The sequence below is a fragment of the Prionailurus viverrinus genome, chromosome B1 (assembly GCF_022837055.1).
Source record: "Prionailurus viverrinus isolate Anna chromosome B1, UM_Priviv_1.0, whole genome shotgun sequence".
NCBI lineage: Eukaryota > Metazoa > Chordata > Mammalia > Carnivora > Felidae > Prionailurus > Prionailurus viverrinus.
Window position 1 is genome coordinate 38,399,952 of NC_062564.1, and position 19,541 is coordinate 38,419,492.

Here is a 19,541-nt window from a genome sequence, read left to right on the forward strand (position 1 = left end):
TTCTCTTTTTCATTTCTTTTCTTCTTCTTGAACACAGAAAGAAAAAAATATTTTTATTTTCAATTTTTATTAAAAATACTTTTAATTTTTTTATGCTATATATTTTTTATTTTTGTAAATTTTTCAAATTCTATTTTACTTCCATCATTTCATTTTATTCTATTTCATTGTATTCATTTTTTCAAATTTTCAAATGATTTCCTTCCCCTCCCCACATTTCTCTCTAATCAAGCCCCTGTCAACACCCAGACAAAAACACACCTATGATCTAGCATCATTTATTTGATTTTTGTGTGTGTTTTTAATTTTTTAATTTTAATATTTTTACTTTAATTTTTCTACCTCATTAATTCCTTTTCTTCCTTCAAAATGATGAAATTCATGAATTCACCCCAAAAGAAAAAGCAGGAATAAACGATAGCCAGGGACTTAACCAACACAGATACAAGAAGATGTCTGAACCAGAATTTAGAATCATAATAATAAGAATACTAGCTGGGGTCTAAAATAGATTAGACACTTTCTGTGGAGATAAAAGTAGTAAAAGCTAGTCAGGATGAAATAAAAAATGTTATAACTGAGCTGCAATCTCAAATGGTTGCCACAGCAGCAAGGATGGATGAGGCAGAGCAGCGAATCAGCGATAAAGAGGACAACCTCACAGAGAATAATGAAACTGAAAAAAAGAGGGAGACTAATGCAAAAGAGCACAATTTAAGAATTAGAGAAATCAGTGACTCCTTAAAAAAGAACAACGTTAGAATCATAGGGGTCCCAGAAGATGAAGACACAGAAAAAGGAGTAGAAGGGTTATGTGAACAAATCATAGCAGAAAACTTTCCTAACTTGGGGAAAGACACAGATATAAAAATCCAGGAAGCACAGAGGACTCCCATTAGATTCACCAAAAACTGATCATCAACAAGGCATATCATAGTCAAATTCACAAAATACTCAGTCAAGGAGAGATTCATGAAAGCAGCAAGGGGAAAAAAGTCCTTAACCTACAAGGGAAGACAAATCAGGTTTGCAGCAGACCTATCCACAGAAACTTGGCAGGCCAGAAAGGAGTGGCAGATTATATTTAATGTACTAAATTGGAAAAAAATGCAGCAAGAATTCTTTATCCAGAAAGACTGTCATTCAAAATAAGAGGAGGGATTAAAAGTTTCCCAGACAAAAATTAAAGGAGTTTGTGACCACTAAACCAGCCCTACAAGAATATATAAGGGGGACTCTCTGAGGGGAGAAAAGACATACATACATACATACATACATACATACATACAAAAGCAACAAAGACTAGAAAGGACCAGAGAACACCACCAGAAACTCCAACTCTACAAGCAACATAATGGCAATAAATTCATATCTTTCAGTACTCACTCTAAAGGTCGATGGACTAAATAATACAATCAAAAGACATGGAGTAACAGAATGGGTAAGGAGAAAAGATCCACCTATATGCTGTTTACAAGATACCCACTTTGGACCTAAAGACACCTTCAGATTGAAAGTAAGGAGATGGAGAACCATCTATCATGCTAATTGTCGACAAAAGAAAGCCAGAATAGCCATACTTATATCAGACAATCTAGAATTTAAAATAAAGACTGTAACAAGAGATAAAGAAGGGCATTATATAATAATTATGGGGTCTATCCACCAAGAAGACCTAACAATTGTAAACATTTATGCTCCAAATGTGAAGCACCCAAATATATAAATCAATTAATCACAAACATAAAGAAACTCATTGATAATAACCATAATAGTGGGAGACTTCAACACCCCACTCACAGCAATGGACAGATCATCTAATCAGAAAATCAACAAGGAAACAATGGCTTTGAGTGACACATGGGACCAGATGGACTTAACAGATATATTCAGAACACTTCATCCTAAAGTAGCAGAATATACATTCTTTTCCAGTGCACATGGCATGTTCTCCAGAATAGACCACATACTGGGACACAAAACAGCCCTCAACAAGGACAAAAAGATCGAGATCACACCATGCATATTTTCAGACCACAATGCTATGAAGCTGGAAATTAACCACAAGAAAAAATTTGGAAAGACAAAAAATACTTGGAAACTAAAGCACATCCTAGTAAAGAATGAATAGGCTAACCAAGAATTAAAGAGGAAATTAAAAAGTGCATGGAAGCCAAGGAAAATGATAACACCACAGCCCCAAACCTCTGGGACACAGCCAACATATCATAAGAGGGAAGTGTACAACCATTCAGGCCTTCCTAAGTAAGGAAGAATGGTCTCAGATACACAACGTAACCTTACACCTTGAAGAGCTTGAAAAAGAACAGCAAATAAAACCCAAAACACAGCACAAGACAGGAAATAATAAAGATTAGAGTAGAAATCAAAGCTATCAAAATAAAAAAACAAACAAACACAGAACAGATTAAACCAGAAGCTGGTTCTTTGAAAGAATTAACAAAAGTGATAAGAAAAAGGAAGGACCCAAATAAAATCAAGAATGAAACAGAAGAGATCACAACTAACACAGCAGAAATACAAACAATAATAAGAAAATATTACCAGCAATTATACGCAAATCAAATGGGCAATTTGGAAGAAATGGACAAATTCCTAGAAACATAGACACTACCAAAACGGAAACAGGAAGAAATGGAAAATTTGAACAGACCATACCAGTAAAGGAACAGAATTAGTAATCAAAAAGCTCCCCCAAAAACAAGACTCCAGGGTCAGATGGTTTTCCAGGGGAATTCTACCAAACCTTAAGGAAGAGTTAACACCTATTCTCTTGAAAGAGCTGTTCCAAAAAATAGAAATGGAAGGAAAACCTCCAAACTCTTTCTATGAAGTCAGCATTACTTTGATTCCAAAACCAGAGACCCCACTAAAAAGCAGAACAATAGACCAATTTCCCTGATGAACATGGATGCAAAAGTCCTGAACAAGATATTAGCCAACTGGATCCAACAACACATTAAAAAAATTATTCACCACGACCAAGGGGTATTTATACCTGGGATGCAGGGCTAGTTCAATATCTGCAAAACAATCAATATAATTGATCACATCAGTATAAGAGAGGACAAGAACCATATGATCCTCTCAATAGGTGCAGAGACAGCATTTGACAAAATACAGCATCCTTCCTTGATAAAAAACCTCAAGAAAGTAGGGATAAAAGGATCATACCTCGAGATCATAAAGGCTATATATGAAAGACCCAATGCTAATATCATCCTCAATGGGGAAAAACTGAGAGCTTTCCCCCTAAGGTCAGGAACAAAACAGGGGTGTCCACTCTCGCCACTGTTGTTCAACACAGTATTGGAAGTCTTAGCCTCAGCAATCAGACAATACAAAGAAATAAAAGGCATCCAAGTCAGCAGGGGGAGGTCAAACTTTCACTCTTCACAGATGACATGATACTCTATATGGAAAACCCAAAAGATTCCACCTAAAAACTGCTAGAACTGATCGGTGAAAGCAGCAAAGTTGCAGGATATAAAATCAATGCACAGGTTGCATTCGTATACACCAATAATAAAGCAACAGAAAGAGAAATCAAGGAATCGGTCGCACTTACAACTGCACCAAAACCCATAAAATACCTAGGAATAAATCTAACCAAAGAAGTGAAAAATCTATACACTGAAAACTATAGAAAGCTTATGAAAGAAATTGAAGACACAAAAAAATGGAAAAAGATTCCATGCTCCTAGAGAGGAAGAACAAATATTGTTAAACTGTCGATACTACCCAAAGCAATCTACATATTGAATGTAATCCCTATCAAAATAATACCAGCATTCTTCACAGAGCTAGAACAAACAACCCTAAAATGTGTATGGAACCAGAAAAGACCCTGAATCGTCAAAGCAATCTTGAAACAGAAAACCAAAGCAGGAGGCATCACAATCCCGGACTTCAAACTGGGTTACAAAGCTGTAATCACCAAGACAGTACATACTGGAACAAAGACACTCAGATCAATGGAACAGAATAGAGAACCCAGAAATGGACCCACAAATGTATGGCCAACTAATCTTTGACAAAGCAGGAAAGAATATCCAATGGAATAAAGACAGTCTCTTCAGCAAGTGGTACTGGGAAAACTCGACAGCGACATGCAGAAGAATGAACCTGGACCACTTTCTTACACCATACACAAAAACAAACTCAAAATGGATGAAAGACCAAAACCTAAGACAAGAAGCCATCAAAATCCTCGAAGAGAAAGCAGGCAAAGACCTCTTTGATCTTGGCTGCAGCAACTTCTTACTCAAACGTCTCCAGAGGCAAGGGAAACAAAAGCAAAATTGAACTATTGGGACCTCATCAAAATAAAAAGCTTCTGCACAGCAAAGGAAACAATCAGCAAAACTAAAAGGCAACCGACAGAATGGGAGAAGATATTTACAAATGACATATCAGATAAAGGGTTAGTATCCAAAATCTACAAAGAACTTATCAAACTCAACACCCAAAAAAACAAAGAATCCAGTGAAGAAATGGGCAAAAAGCATGAATGGACACTTCTCTAAAGAAGACACCCAGATGGCCAACTGACACATGAAAAACCGCCCAACATCATTCATCATAAGGGAAGTACAAATTAAAACCACAATGAGATACCACCTCACACCAGTCAGAATGGCTAAAATGAACAACTCAGTCAACAACAGATACTGATGAAGATGCAGAAAAACAGGATCTCTTTTCCACTGCTGGTGGGAATGCAATCTGGTGCAGCCACTCTGGAAAACAGTATGGAGGTTCCTCAAAAAACTAAAAAAACAGAACTACCCTACAACCCAGCAATTGCACTACTAGGTATTTATCTAAGGGATCCCAGTGTGCTGTTTTGAAGGGACACGTGCACTCCAATGTTTATAGCAACACTATCAACAATAGCCAAAGTATGGAAAGAGCCCAAATGTCCATCAATGGATGAATGGATAAAGAAGATGTGGTATATACACACACACACACACACACACACACACACGCAATGGAGTATTACTCGGTGATCAAAAAGAATGAAATCTTGCCATTTGCAACTACATGGATGGAACTGGAGGGTATTAAGCTAAGTGAAATTAGTCAGAGAAAGACAAATATCATATGGCTTCACTCATATGAGGAATTTAAGAGACAAAAACAGATGAACATAAGGGAAGGGAGACAAAAATAATATAAAAACAGGGAGGCAGACAAAAACATAAGAGACTCTTAGGGGCACTTGGGTGGCTCAGTCGGTTAAGCATCTGACTTCGGCTCAGGTCATGATCTTGCAGTTTGTGGGTTCGAGCCCTGCGTCAGGCTCTGTGCTAACAGTTCAGAGCCTGGAGCCTGTTTCGGATTCTGTGTCTCCTCCTCTCTCTGCCCCTCTCCTGCTCATGCTCTGTCTCTCTCTGTCTCTCAATAATAAATAAATGTTAAAAAAAGACTCTTAAATATGGAGAACAAACAGAAGGTTACTGCAGGGGTTGTGGGAGGGGGGATGGGCTGAAAGAGTTGGGGGTGTTGGGGGCCTACTCCTGAAATAATTGTTGCACTGTATGCTGGCTAACTTGGTGTAAATTGGGGGGGATTAAAAAAAGAATATATTAGGAAAAAAATCTAATGTAGTTAGACAGAGATAAAGTACTCTGGGTAAAATAAAAAGGGAAAACAAAATACACACCCCATTTCATTGTTCCAATTCCAGAGGTTAGCCCAGGAAAGGATTCAGCACCAGCAGTCAGCAAACTAACAGAAGCAATGGGGAGGGTCATTTACCAAAAAGTCTACAGGAACCAGAAAGGAGGCAATTTACATTGTTTTCATGAAAACTTTCTTTATGAGGGAAATGTATTTGGTTTTCTCCTATCTCAAAAGTTACTGATATGAAAAAGGACACTACAAGGCTATAGGCAACATCATTCATACCAGGTGGGCCTCCTCTTTATTGTATCCCCAACCAGCAGTAATAATCAAAATATTAAACTACTGGTACAGCAATAGGCAAGTGCTAAATCCAAATGGACACCATGTGCAAACCATTGTAAAGCTTTATAGGTGCACAATAGCTGCCTATCAGCTCATTTTCCACTTCTTAAATTAAGCATAATATCTACCTGGGCCTGTTATCAGACCTCCTAATTCCTAACTGACTTTTAAGCAGTTTGCATGGTCAATATATATGCTAACCAGTACAGTAGCCACTAGCCTCAGGTAGCTACAGAACATGTGAAATGTGGTCAATCTGCATTGAGGTATGTCATAAGTAGAAAATATACACTAAATTCTGATGACTTAGTAAGAAAAAAGAATGTAAAATATCTTAATATTTTACATTGATTACATGTTAAAATGATACTATTTTGGATACATTGATTCCACGTGTTTCTCTTAATTTTTAAATGCAGCTATTATAGAATTTAAGATTACATATGTGATTTGCATTATATCTCTATTGCATAGTACTGGTCTAGATCTCCTGAAATCCCCAAATTGAAATATTTTTGTTCTACATTTAACACTCTTGGGGGTCTTCAAGAAAATGAGTTAATCTAACAAACTAATTGGTGTTAATATGTCACTCTCCTCAAACAAGCAGAGTTGGAAGGGAACTTTAGGTTAATTTCATTTCATTCTTATAGCCAGGAAACCGAGCTATAAATGTGTAATACTTATAGAGGATAAATGTATAACAAACACATCAAGGATAAGATTAACACAGCCTCCTAACTCCCAGCCAGTCCTTTTCCCAATTTTACTATTTTATCACTGCATTTGCCCTTACGCTGCAGATAATACATTAACTCAAAGCAGTGATCCTTACCAGAGCAGATATTTCAGGCACGTGGAGGAATAAATACAGGGACAGAGAGTCATTTCAAGTCAGATGGTTGGCTGTTTATTCTCAGGTATGACCCTAGTTGTTTTCATCATCTTTTAAAAATGTGATTCAAAGGATCCTGTTGCTAAGCTTCTCCCTTCAAAAGCATACATCATCATTTACAGATTAAAATTCAGAGCTTCTTAGCCCTCTTACATCATGTCATAAAAATGCAATTCCAAATGGCATTCCAAGAATTATGTCTCTATTGTTAACTAGATTTGAATGCCTAGAAAACTGCTGATCTTAGGTCTCTAGTTTTTGACTCATAACAGTATCCCACTAGAAAAATAAAATAAAATTCTTAAATTCCCTCAAGAATTCTATTAACCTGCGATATAGCTTTTCAGACCCTGACATATCATCACTTCTGTGATGTTTTCTGTATAGGAGACATCATTACATTCTGGGCTAGACTCAGTTACTAAGACTGAGACTTGCAACTAATATTCTTTAAGTAAGTTAATGGAATTTCTCCCTTGATTTCACTAGGGAGAAAAAGGGTAACAACTGCTGTTATTGTGCTCATATGATCAAGGCCACTTATAAATTAATAACCTGGACCTTTTGTTCCAGGGGTGGATTTGACTTGTGGCAGTTGGCATTGTATTGAGAAATGTCCTTGCACTGCTCCTGTGAGAAGAAAAGTGGTCCATAATGTGAAAATTACTTATCTAATGTTGGCAAATTAAAAATGAGCAATTTGAGGAAACAGAGCTAATTTCAACCTGATAATTTATTTTTTAAAAAATCTCAAACCACCCAGCCACTACGCAACAAACAACTCAACAGTAACACTGAGGGTTTGCAACTAGATATTTATATTATGGGCACTTCTAAACATGAGTTGAGTTTAATGACACTGCTCATATTCTCAAATATGTCAATTTTAGAAAGAATCATGCCTTTTTTTAACATGCCAAGAAAAATCACAAAGTCAGAAAAAGATGCAGCATGTCTCAAGAATGTCCTAGATTTTCTAGATTTAAAATATTCTGTTCCAAGCTTCTTATATGTCTTGTTATAATGGACATTTGTTGTTTCTAAAATGGAATTTCCTAGCCATGTGGCTGGTGTGGGTCCTAACAGTCTTAAGCCATAAGTATATGCTACTCTAGGTTGCAATTGAGGAGAGAAAACTTACTGAATTCTAGCTCATTAAGCCAAGGGGACATTATTTTGCATTTGGCTTGAGCCATCAGGGAAGTGGAATTTTTTATTTGCTAGATTAGAACCTGAAAACAGACACCTGGAAGTATCCACTTTCTAAACATGAAGGGATTGCTGAGTCCAACGCCCATGTTCAAAGATTTAACTAAGACACAAAGCATATACAACTGGCTGCACCTATTATACTAGGGATGGCAAACTCAAATGCATTCAGGGGCTGGGCCAACACATAATGTGGAAACCTACCGGATGTGATATAATAGGGAGTAGTGGAGAAGAGACTGCTGATCCTCTCTGAGTGCATATAAATTAGAACGAAAACAAATATAGCACTGTGCTGGTCAAACAAAACTGCTGACATTGGGTCTGTTGGCTACATTAAATTCATTGGCATTGTATTGGCCACCAAGTTTCCACCTGGCTCTAAAATGAACCTCAGAAACCTCTATTAACCTGGCTCTAAATAATTCCTCTTCTGTAAATCTCATACAGCCCAGTCATGTTTTTAAACAGTTTGGGCTGCTACACAGTCTCCCTTTCCCTACTTAGGCTTAAGGATGAATTATTTGAGCTGTTGAAAACATCTTGTTACATGAAATACTGGGAGTAAACAGTATCTACACTTTCTAATTGCCATTGTTTTTAAAGCTAAAGAAACAAAGCCAAATGTATGGGGCTAACTACCAAGCTATCAAGTTTTTATATCTAATACAAATCATCCATCTGTCCCATATCTTGAAAAATTTCCAAATGCACCAGCAGCATGGAGATCAATTTAGACATTTTGAAGTGAAATGGGAACTGAATAAAGTAGAAATAAGTTAATTTATAAAGAAGCGAGGCTATTTCTGATATTTATTTTTTGAAATTGGAAAATGATGATGAGTTTCTTAACAGAGACTTGTTAGGTCTAACCACTCTTTCAAAAGTAAGTTTAGGTTCCAAGTGAACTCTTCTGAAAAATTAACAGTCATGGCTTGGAGGTACAAATCCAATCAAATACAAACAACCTCTCTTCCCCCTGTCAACAGAGAGACAGGCACAGATGTAGTCAATTATAGCCCATTCTGAGTGTAGTTCGCTGCTTTAAGTAAAAGAGAATCTTTTTCTTATAGGCTAAAGCTAGTAAGATAAATGGAAGTCTCTTTGTTCTCTGTAGACTTTTTATAGACTTTAAAACAAAACAACAACAAAAAACTCACACTCTGAACCTACTTATTTACTATAATTTCTAATAACTTACTGTCAGTCAGACTTTGAAGGCACAGAAAGAGCTATGAATTTGGCCTACAATGAAGACTGTTGGTACTCAAAGCAACTTGGGATATAAACAACTGAAATGCGTAAAGGGAGGAACAACTCCCAGTGTAATCACCAAAAGCTTAACATTCTAACAAAATAAAGGCATTTTTCCTTATCAAGTGTAAAAATTGTAAGAATTTCCTATGGTCTGAAACCACAGGGAGGTCCCTATTACAGGAGTAGGTGAAAGAGCTAATTTTTGCCTGTTATTCTTACTGGTGACAGGATAAGATGGGATTAAAGCTCCCCTTCCTGTCACTGCCCACTTGAGATTCACACTGAATTGCAGACACTGTTCTTACCTGCCTATCAGATTTGTTTGCAGGGCAGCTACTAAGCTGTCTCAGAGAACTACTTTCTTTGATGTTATCTTTTATATATAATAATAAAATTCCATGCATTCATTCAACAAATATACATTTGTTGGAACCTATGTTCCAGAAGCCTGAGGATAGAGAAGTGAACAAAATATACAAAATGATCAATAAAAAACTCTCATACCCTCTATTCAGGGAATGAGATTAGATTCATTCAGGGAATGAAGCAGTCTGCTAAGAAAATGTTGCTTATGAAGCAGAATGCTTAATGCTATGCAAAAGATCTCCACGAACACACACACAACACAAATTCTGGTGGCTGAAACAATAGCAAAGTGGACCCCACAAGATATATTACCACAAGTTAGTGAAAACTAATAATTCACTTTTTAAAAAGAATTAATTTTATAAACACCTTTTTGGAGAGCATCTACTCTTCTACTTTCCTGATAGACATAGGTTAATGCAACTTGAGAGACAATCCAATATGCCTGACATATGAGCATATGAATATGATTTTGATGAGCCAGGGATTGTGTAATACAATTTTCAGGTTCCATGAGGTGACAATGTAATGAAAGCAAGACTGATCCCCACAAAGCTTGGTCTAAATTCCATTTTAGGAAATGAAAATGCTGGTTCTTGCTAGGTTACATTTTCTGAAAAGGGGCACCACAGTAGGTTCAAAAGTATAGAGTGCAGGGGCGCCTGAGTGGCTCAGTTGGTTGAGTGTCTGACTTTGACTCAGGTCATGATCTCGCAGTTGGTGGGTTTGAGTCCCACGTCAGGCTCTGTGCTGATAGCTCAGAGCCTGAAGCCTGCTTTGGATTCTGTGTCTCCCTTTCTCTGCCCTTCCCCTACTCACACTCTGTCTCTCAAAAGTGAATAAATGTTAAAAAATCTTTAAAAAAAAGTATGGAGTGCTTCTAGCAGTGACAACTTTTCAATGATCTTGCAGCTACCCCCACCTCCTGTGGACAAGCTCTCAGCCTTTAAAGTCAAGGGCTCAAAGTAAGGTGTTGAGTGCTAGACACAGGGGAGTGAGGGTGTTGGGAAATTCAGTTAGTATGTGTGAAAATAAAAGGGCCCATAGCTGAAAGCCACTCAAAGTGTGAAGAATTATGATTGCTTTCTGAGAAACTCCCATTTCTCAAGAATGAACAAACCTGGGGAAAGATGAGCTCCTTAGTTTTTTGTTTTGTTTTGTTTTTTACAAAATATTTTTCAAGTCTTTTGCTGGTGAGGCTTCTACAGTTTTTGCTAATAAACTTTTACCTTTACTAAAAGAATGACTTTTCTTCATCTGCCCACAGCAAGAACTTGCTTGGCCATAAAGAATGCTAGAACATGGATCTGCACTGGATAAAATGCCACATCTTATAACAGAAATTTTATAACTCAGGGAGATACTTTTTTAAGCTTCCATGAAATCCTATCCAATTCAATATGCAAACATACAGCAAAGATTAGAAATGAACTTGAGGTCTCTGTACTCCCAAGAACTCACCATCTTGAACAGGGGGAGGTGTTATGGAATCTACCATAGATACAAAGACATACTGAAAAACTTTAACATAAAACCAACTGTGGCAAGGACTGTAACAGATTAAACCCAATTAATTAGTTTAGAATTGACTTTTTTAAAAAAATAAATGTTTATTTATTTTGAGAGAGAGCGAGCAGGGGAAGGGCAGAGAGAAGAGAGACAGAGAGAGAGAATCCCAAGCAAGCTCTGCACTATCAGCACATAGCCTGACCCGGGGTCTTGATCTCATGAACGGTTTGATCTTGAACTGAGGGAAAAGCAAGAGTCAGATGCTTAACTGACTGAACCACCCAGGCACCCCGAGTAGTCTTTTCATAGGAGGTATTTGAGCTGCATCTTGAAAGCTGAACAGGACTTTCAGGAATGAAGATGAGGGGAGGGACATTTGGGGCAGAAGAAAGTAGATGAACAAAGGCACAAAGTACACTTGGAGAGAGTAGGCAGAAATGTGACTAACACATAAGGAGGCTGTTGTGGAAAGAAACCAGTGTGGTAGAAAGACAGAAGGAACCCAAATCCTCTGAGATTAAGGATTAGGACTTTACTCATAAGATAAATTTTGGGGGGAGTCTTAGGAGAACCTCAAGGGCAGCTGCTAAACAGAGGAATGCCACTGTCTGGGTTAAGCCTTAGAAAACTAGTTGTCAGGCTCTGTGCTGACAGCTCAGAGCCTGGAGCCTGCTTCAGATTCTGTTCCCCCTCTCTTTGCCCCTCACCCTCTCATGCTCTCTTTCTCTCTCAAAAATAAATAAACATTAAAAAAATTAAAAAGGAAAAACTAACTGTCACAAGAGAACTAAAGAGACACAGGAGGCTACCACCACATTCAGGTGAGAGATGAAAAACCCAGGACTTGAGCAGAGGAAGTATAAGAGCAATTGCCTATGGTAAGGAAGAGACAGAAGTGAAACACTAGAGTGGCTGAGCACTGGGATTTAGCTCCTGATTAGATACTGGGGGGCTGCAGGGGCCAGGAGGAGGGTGCTCAAATGAGTCTAAGTTTCAAGCTTTAGGAAGAAACAGGATGATAAGATGAGAATGTAGGAGATGAAGGATAGAAAGTAACACAGACTATAACAGATACTTCATGTCACCCTATAGCTCATTTCCTCCACTGTATTTTTATTTTTTATTTTTTTGACTCAAACTCTGCTGGAAGAGATATAGACACATAGAAAGCAGCTGCCCCATTCTGGCATTGTTTTTTCTCACAGCAGGCACACATTATCCCAACCAGGCAGGCTGTTTGCTTTTAAGCACATAAACTAACAGTTATTTTTTGATGTTTGTTTGATGCTTAAATAGAATCCTGAGCATGAGGGGCCACCATGATCTAGACCATGCCCAGAGCTCCCAAGTTAGAGGCAGGGTCAAGGTATACTTCCCATAGTTGCAGTAGCCAAAAAAAAAAAAAGTCTCATGGAAAAAAATCATAAAATAACTTAGGTATAGGCATTTATTACATTTAGGTTCAACATACCTCAAATTCCAGATAGTGATCTTTCAGTCTGTATTCATCTATCTCCTTGGCTTTAACTTTCTTATCCGGGGGATATGAGCGGTGTTCAGCCAGCTCAGTGGTAATCTGCTTCAGTTTGCTTTCATGAGATTTCAGCTGTTCCTCCTGCAGGATTTTATTAAGCTATTTAGCATCAGAAAATAATTCATAGAGTACTTTTCAATAAAAAAATCATAGAGTGCTTTTAAAAATCCCTTATGATGAATGACTTTAATTCATCAAAACAGTCCAATGTGCCTCTGCTGCCACATCTTACCAACTTTCTCATGCTAGTATTCACGTATACCTTTACAAACTGACAACAGGCCCCTTGTTATAAAACCAAATACTTTCAGAGCCCCTTATCAAATATACCGGTCATGAAGTTGAGAACAGGCTTCGTAACAGATAATCCAAAAGGCAAAGTACCAGTTAAGCACTTAGAGTCCCAGATAATTTGGCTTTTCTATTTCCTGTCCAATCAGTAATGCTGCTAATTTCCCCGTCTGTCACAATGAATGAAAAGTCTCTCTGCTTAGTTTTTCTTTTTCCTTTTTGAGACGAGCAATGTCACCAAGAAATAATTCTCTGAAAGCTATCTGAAGATATTCTAAAAAATGCATATGCCTATGCTTTTTCCCTCCAAAGTAGTAGAGGTTCTAACTTCTTTCAAAATCTTATTGATCCAAAGTAGTAATTCAAATAAATGTTCCTATAGAGAAATTATTGCCTGAACAGCGTCACTATAGGCACCGTGCACCAATGCAACATGGTTGATCCTATGCCAAAGAATTTACATACTAGGGGCAACATTTTTATCACCTCATAATAATGAAAGACACCATCAAACCCTCTGGCAACATTTTAAAAATGAAACAAAAACATTGGAATTTTCTTGCATTCCTAAAGTTATATGACTGCTTTGTTTACTATTCTGCATTCACATATATATTATCCAAATTCTTGATTATAAATTTCACATGTACAATAAGAAATAAATGAATAAAGTAAATGAAAAGGAAATGATTAAACTAGGCGATAAATACAATTTGTATAATAACACCATAATTTCTTTTTCTTTTCTTTTCTTTTTTTTTTAAGAGCAGACAAAAGGAATTTCCCTCCTTCGTGAAGTTCTTACTTTAGGACTTATCAATTTGTACTCTTCATAAAAGGCATGGCAATGAGAAAAAAAATGAGTTGTTTCCCCCTGCTTCCAGAATTCATGTCACCCTAGATGATCACGAGAAGAGTTAAACGTAAAAAATTAACATGTACCACACATCATCACAATTCCCAGTTGAATTCTTTCCATATGACATTTTTGTAAATTAAAATTACTAAATCCAAGATCAGTAAGTAGTTGCCAGGTGATGAAGAATTTAAACCTTAAAGTAACTATATAATTAATCTGGCAACTTAACCTCGCAATTCAAACCTAGTTGGATAATTCAGAGGTGAAAAATCCCAACAATTTTAATCTATGATGTAGGAGTACATTGACAAACAGTAAAACCTTGGTTTGAGAGCATAATTTGTTCCAGAAACATGCTTGTAATCCAAAGCATTTGTATATCAAAGTGGATTTCCCCGTAAGAAATAATGGAAACTCAGAGATTCGTGTATCATGCTGACTGATTTGTGGATAATGACTCATACCTGTAGCCCAGGAATAAATCCCACTTGATCGTGGTGGATAATTCTTTTTATGTACTGTATAGAATTTGTATTGCTAGCATCTTGTTGAGAATTTCATCAGGGATGTTGATCTATAATTCTCCTTTTTAGTGGGGTCTCTGGTTTTGGAATCAAGGTAATCCTGGCCTCACTGAATGAGTTTGGAAGTTTTCCTTCCATTTCTTTCTTTTTTTTCTTTCTTTCTTTTTTTTCATCTGTAATAGTCATTTTTTTTTAATTTAAATTTTGGTAAACATAACAGCACAATATTGGTTTCACGAGTAGAATTCAGTGATTCATCACTTATATACAACACCCAGTGTGCATCACATCAAGTCACCTCTTTAATGCCCATCACCCATCTAGCCCATCTCCCACCCACCTCCTCCCATCAACACTCAGTTTGTTCTCTAGTATTAAGAATCTTTTGTGGTTTGTTTCCTTTTCTTCTCTTCCCACCCTTCCTTACCATATGCTCATCTGTTTTGTTTCTTAAATCCACATGGGTGAAATCATATGGTATTTGTCTTTCTCTGACATATTTCGCTTAGCATAATATTTTCTATCTCTGCCCACATTGTTGAAAATGGCAAGATTTCATTCTTTTTGATGGTTGAGTAATATTCCATTTTATATAATATATATTATTTTATGTTTAAAAATTTTATATATTAAATATATATTTATACTCTTATATGTTATTTTATATATATATATATATCACATCTTATTTATCTATTCATCAATTAATGGACATTTAAGCTCTCTCCATAGTTTGGCTATTGTTGATAATGCTGCTGTAAACACTGAGGTGCATGTACCCCTTTGAATCTGTTATTTTGTATCCTTTGGGTAAATACCTAGTAGTAAAATTCCTGGATCAGAGGGTAGTCCTATTTTTAGTTTTTTGAGAAACCTCCACATACTGTTCTCCAGCATGGCTGCACTAGTTTACATTCCCACCAACAGTGCAAGAGGGCTCCCCTTCCTCCACATCCTTACCAACACCTGTTGTTTCTTGTGTTGTTAGTGTTAGCCATTTTGAAAGGTGTGAGGTGACATCTCATCATGGTTTTGATTTGTATTTCCCTGATGATGTGAGATGTTGATTATCTTTTCATGTGTCTTTTTAGCCATCTGGATATCTTCTTTGAAAAAGTGTCTATTCATGGCTGCTGCCCATTTCTTAGTGCTGCCCATTTCTTAAGTTGTTTGGTTTTTGGGTGTTGAGTTTGGTAAGTTCTTTATAGATTTTGGATACTAACCCTTTATCTTATGTCATTTACAAATATCTTCTCCCATTCTGTTGGCTTTTGTTGACTGTTTCCTACCCTGTACAGAAGGTTTAATCTTGATGAAATCCCAGTAGTTCATGTTTGCTTTTGTTTATTCATGGCGAATCATTCTTTTAATGTTCTTTAAATGCACTGTTGAATTTGATTTGCTAGTACCTTGTTGAGAATTTTTGCATCCAGATTCATCAGGGATATTAGTCTCTAACTCTCCTTTTGAGTGGGGTCTTTGTCTGGTTTTGGAATCAAGGTAATGGTGGCTTCCTAGAGTGAGTTTGCTTTACTTCCATTTCTATTTTTTGGAACAGTTTGAGAAGAATAGGTATCAACTCTACAAATTCCCCTGGGAAGCCATCTGGCCCAGGACTCTTGTTTGTTGGGAGACTATTGATAACTGTTTCAATTTCTTTGCTGGTTATGGGTCTGTTCAAGTTTTCTATTTCTTCCTGTTTCCGTTTTGGTGGTTTACGAGTTTCTAGGAATTTGTCCATTTTTTCCAGGTTGCCCAGTTCATTGGCATATAATTTTTCATAGTATTCTCTTATAATTGTTTGTATTTCTGTGGTGTCAGTTGTGATGTCCTCTTTCATTTGTGATTTTATCTATTTGGGTCCTTTCTCTTTTCTTTTTGATAAGTCTGGCTAAGGGTGTATCAATTTTGTTTATTCTTTCAAAGAAGCAGCTCTTACTTTCATTGATCTGGTCTACTTTCTTTTTTGTTGTTTCTATATAATTTATCTGTGCTGGCTTTAGGCTTCATTTGCTACTTATTTTCTAGCCCCTTTAGGTGTAAGATTAGGTTGTATATTTGGAACTTTTCTTGCTTCTTGAGATAGGCCTGAATTGCAATGTACTTTACTCTTAGGACTGCCTTTGCTGCATCCCAAAGTGTTTGGACTGCCATGTTTTCATTTTCATTTGCTTCTATGTATTTTTTAATTTCCTCTTTAATTTCTGGTTAACCCATTCATATTTAGTAGGAAGTTCTTTAACCTCCATGTATTTGAGGGCTTTCCAAAATTTTTCTTGTGGTTGACTTAAAGTTTCACAGCTTTTGGTCTGAAAATATTCACAGTATGATCTCAATCTTGTACCAGTTGAGGCCTGATTTGTGACCCAGTATGTGATCTATTCTGGAGATTGTTCCATGGGTACTTTAAAAGAATGTATATTCTCCTGCTTTAGTGTGAAATGCTCTGAATATATAACACTATGTTTCCTTTATATGGTATTATAATAAACATTCTATAAAACTGTTAGTTTAAATCTTAGATAAGAATAAGGTCTGTTTTGAGAACAGCATTTATTATTGCTCAAAAATATTTCAAAAATGTTGCAGATTTTAAGGTATTTGGCTTGGTATACAATAAATAACTGTGAATAATGTTTTAAAAAGAGAAAGTAAATTTAAAAAAAATTTCTCTTTTAAAAAGAGAAAGTAAATTTTCTCTACCTGCTAACTTACTGGACCTTTTGATTGAGAATGTTATTCAAGTTTTCTAAAATGACAACTTTGAGTATACATTAAACATCTCTAAAACATGTACTTACTTAAAAAACAGTACTGTCATGACATGCATTTATGATACTGTCCAGATTTAGATAAAAGTAAATGAGAAATGAAAAGGCCTTGAACGTTATTAATCCTTTACCATGTGAAAAGTAAAAATATTAGCAGAATATTCACTAAGTATAATGAAAATATTATCTGGTTTCTATGCCACACTATTAGTTATACCAACTAATGTGGGATTTATTTGATGAATTGCATTAAGCTCTCAGAACATTCACTGCAACTCAGGTAGAAAGAAGCAAGGACATCACATACTATGTTATTCTGTAGTCAAGTAAGATATTGCAACTAATAAATGTCAATCTTCACATCTGAAATCACCTAGACATTATTGTTAGAGTAAGACATATTTGGAAGAGTTTCTGTATAGAAGGTTTTTTTAGACTGACATACAACTGGGTAAACTCAGTTTTCTTTGGTTCAACAATGCCTCATCTCCACTGCATAAAGCCTGGTCTCCAGTTCCACTATCCAATGCCTGCCTTACATTAAGTTGTATTTTGTTAGCACTGCATAAAGCAATTATGTTATGAAAGACCTCTAGGTTACTATATTCAAATTAACAGCTGGTTTCATTAATGTTCCTAGAGCAACAGAACCCTCTCCAATAATTTTCAGGTTGATAAATTTGATTTTCCAAGTATTTTCCAAAACAGGGCAGTGCATGAGTCCAAAAATTTGTTCAAAAATGCCCAAACAAGTGTTCCCCTGGTGGGAAGTTCCAGCAATTCCAACCATAACTAGACCATAGGGAGAAGAAGCACATTTTCAATCTATGGGAATCTAGTGGGACTGAGAAAAAGACATTCTTCTTTCACTAGTGACAGCAGATTAAGGTTCATACTTTTTGCTCCACTCAGAGTAGTCTATCACATTTTGTTCAGAGGTACTGTAAGAAAATGTAAGCTTCACATCATGCCACAAGTGTGGTGGGCCCCTATTCATCTTGAGGTGGTCCCAGAAAAAGATTCTGAGAATTAAAAAGTTCAAAGAACAAGTGACAGGATTCTGCTAATTGACAAAAATTGACTTTTTCAGTTTTTTAATCTTCTTTTTCCTGCCATCAAAAGAGTCTAATGTCCTCTGTCTTAATTAGCTCTGGTATTTCCTTCAACTTGTAATTGTTTTTTCCAATAATCCTTTGTATGCTGAATAAGATTATGTTTTTCAGTAGCTGGAGGTATAATTACCCAGTGTTGCCAAGTACTTAAATATGACTTCTAAATGGACTTTCTTATGCCTCAAAAGTTCTTTTACACTTTGACTGTATACTGATTTGCACAAATGGCATCTTGGTGGTCCTCAGGCCACACCAGGCGATTGGTGATGGTGTCGCATAGGGCCATGATACCGTCACTGTCCAGAGGTTGAGCAGGGTATGACAGCCCTCCATTCTGGGTAGCAGAGCCCAACATCTCAACCCTCCAAAATGAAGGGAGAGGATGATGCAGTAATGTCATCCCTTTAGGCCCACTTGGGTCGGTACCTTGGCCCATAATTTCAAAATATAAAAATTTTATATCGAGGGGGAATAATTAAAAAGACTACCAGAAAGTGAATAATTATGGACAACAAATTAAGATTATGTAATATCATTGTACATTAAAAAACGATAATCAGAAATTATGAGTCAAATGTAATATCTTAGGGATTTGTTATAATGTACACCTTAAAAGCCAACCAAGGAAAACTAAAATACAAGTCTAAAGCCATCGAAGTAAAAAGAACAATAAAAAGTTTTTAAAAAGCAAGGTACATCAGTGGAAAAAAACCAAGAAGGGTGGCAGGAACAAGTGTAGTAGATGAAAGATGAGATTCATTTTTATTTTATTTTATTTAAAAAAAAATTTTTTTTTCAACGTTTATTTATTTTTGGGACAGAGAGAGACAGAGCATGAACGGGGGAGGGGCAGAGAGAGAGGGAGACACAGAATCGGAAACAGGCTCCAGGCTCTGAGCCATCAGCCCAGAGCCCGACGCGGGGCTCGAACTCACGGACCGCGAGATCGTGACCTGGCTGAAGTCGGACGCTTAACCGACTGCGCCACCCAGGCGCCCCGAGATTCATTTTTAAATAGCAACTAAAACAAAATAAAAAACCTAACAAAATGCCAGAAAATTAGAGGAGAAGAAAACAAAGAAATCTGCTTTGAGATTTTACCCAAACTTGTCACTTGTACACTCATAATACTGAAAGTAAATGAAAACAATGCTTCCATAGCTTTTATTGACAACTTCTCATTCATCTTTTTGTTTCATTCTCCAAAAACACTGCAGACT

At 36.6% G+C, this 19,541-nt stretch overlaps 1 protein-coding gene and 1 pseudogene across 6 annotated transcripts in view; both read right to left on the reverse strand.

The window, feature by feature from the left end:
* Positions 1-19,541, reverse strand: part of PSD3 (pleckstrin and Sec7 domain containing 3) — a 789,820-nt gene that overhangs the window by 35,231 nt on the left and 735,048 nt on the right. For all 6 annotated transcript variants that reach the window (XM_047855372.1, XM_047855373.1, XM_047855375.1 and 3 more), the window contains one exon: positions 12,702-12,845. In XM_047855372.1, the coding sequence (XP_047711328.1) occupies positions 12,702-12,845 (144 nt within the window). The remainder of the gene's footprint in view (positions 1-12,701; positions 12,846-19,541) is intronic.
* Positions 17,641-18,654, reverse strand: LOC125163734 (uncharacterized protein C3orf38 homolog; annotated as a pseudogene).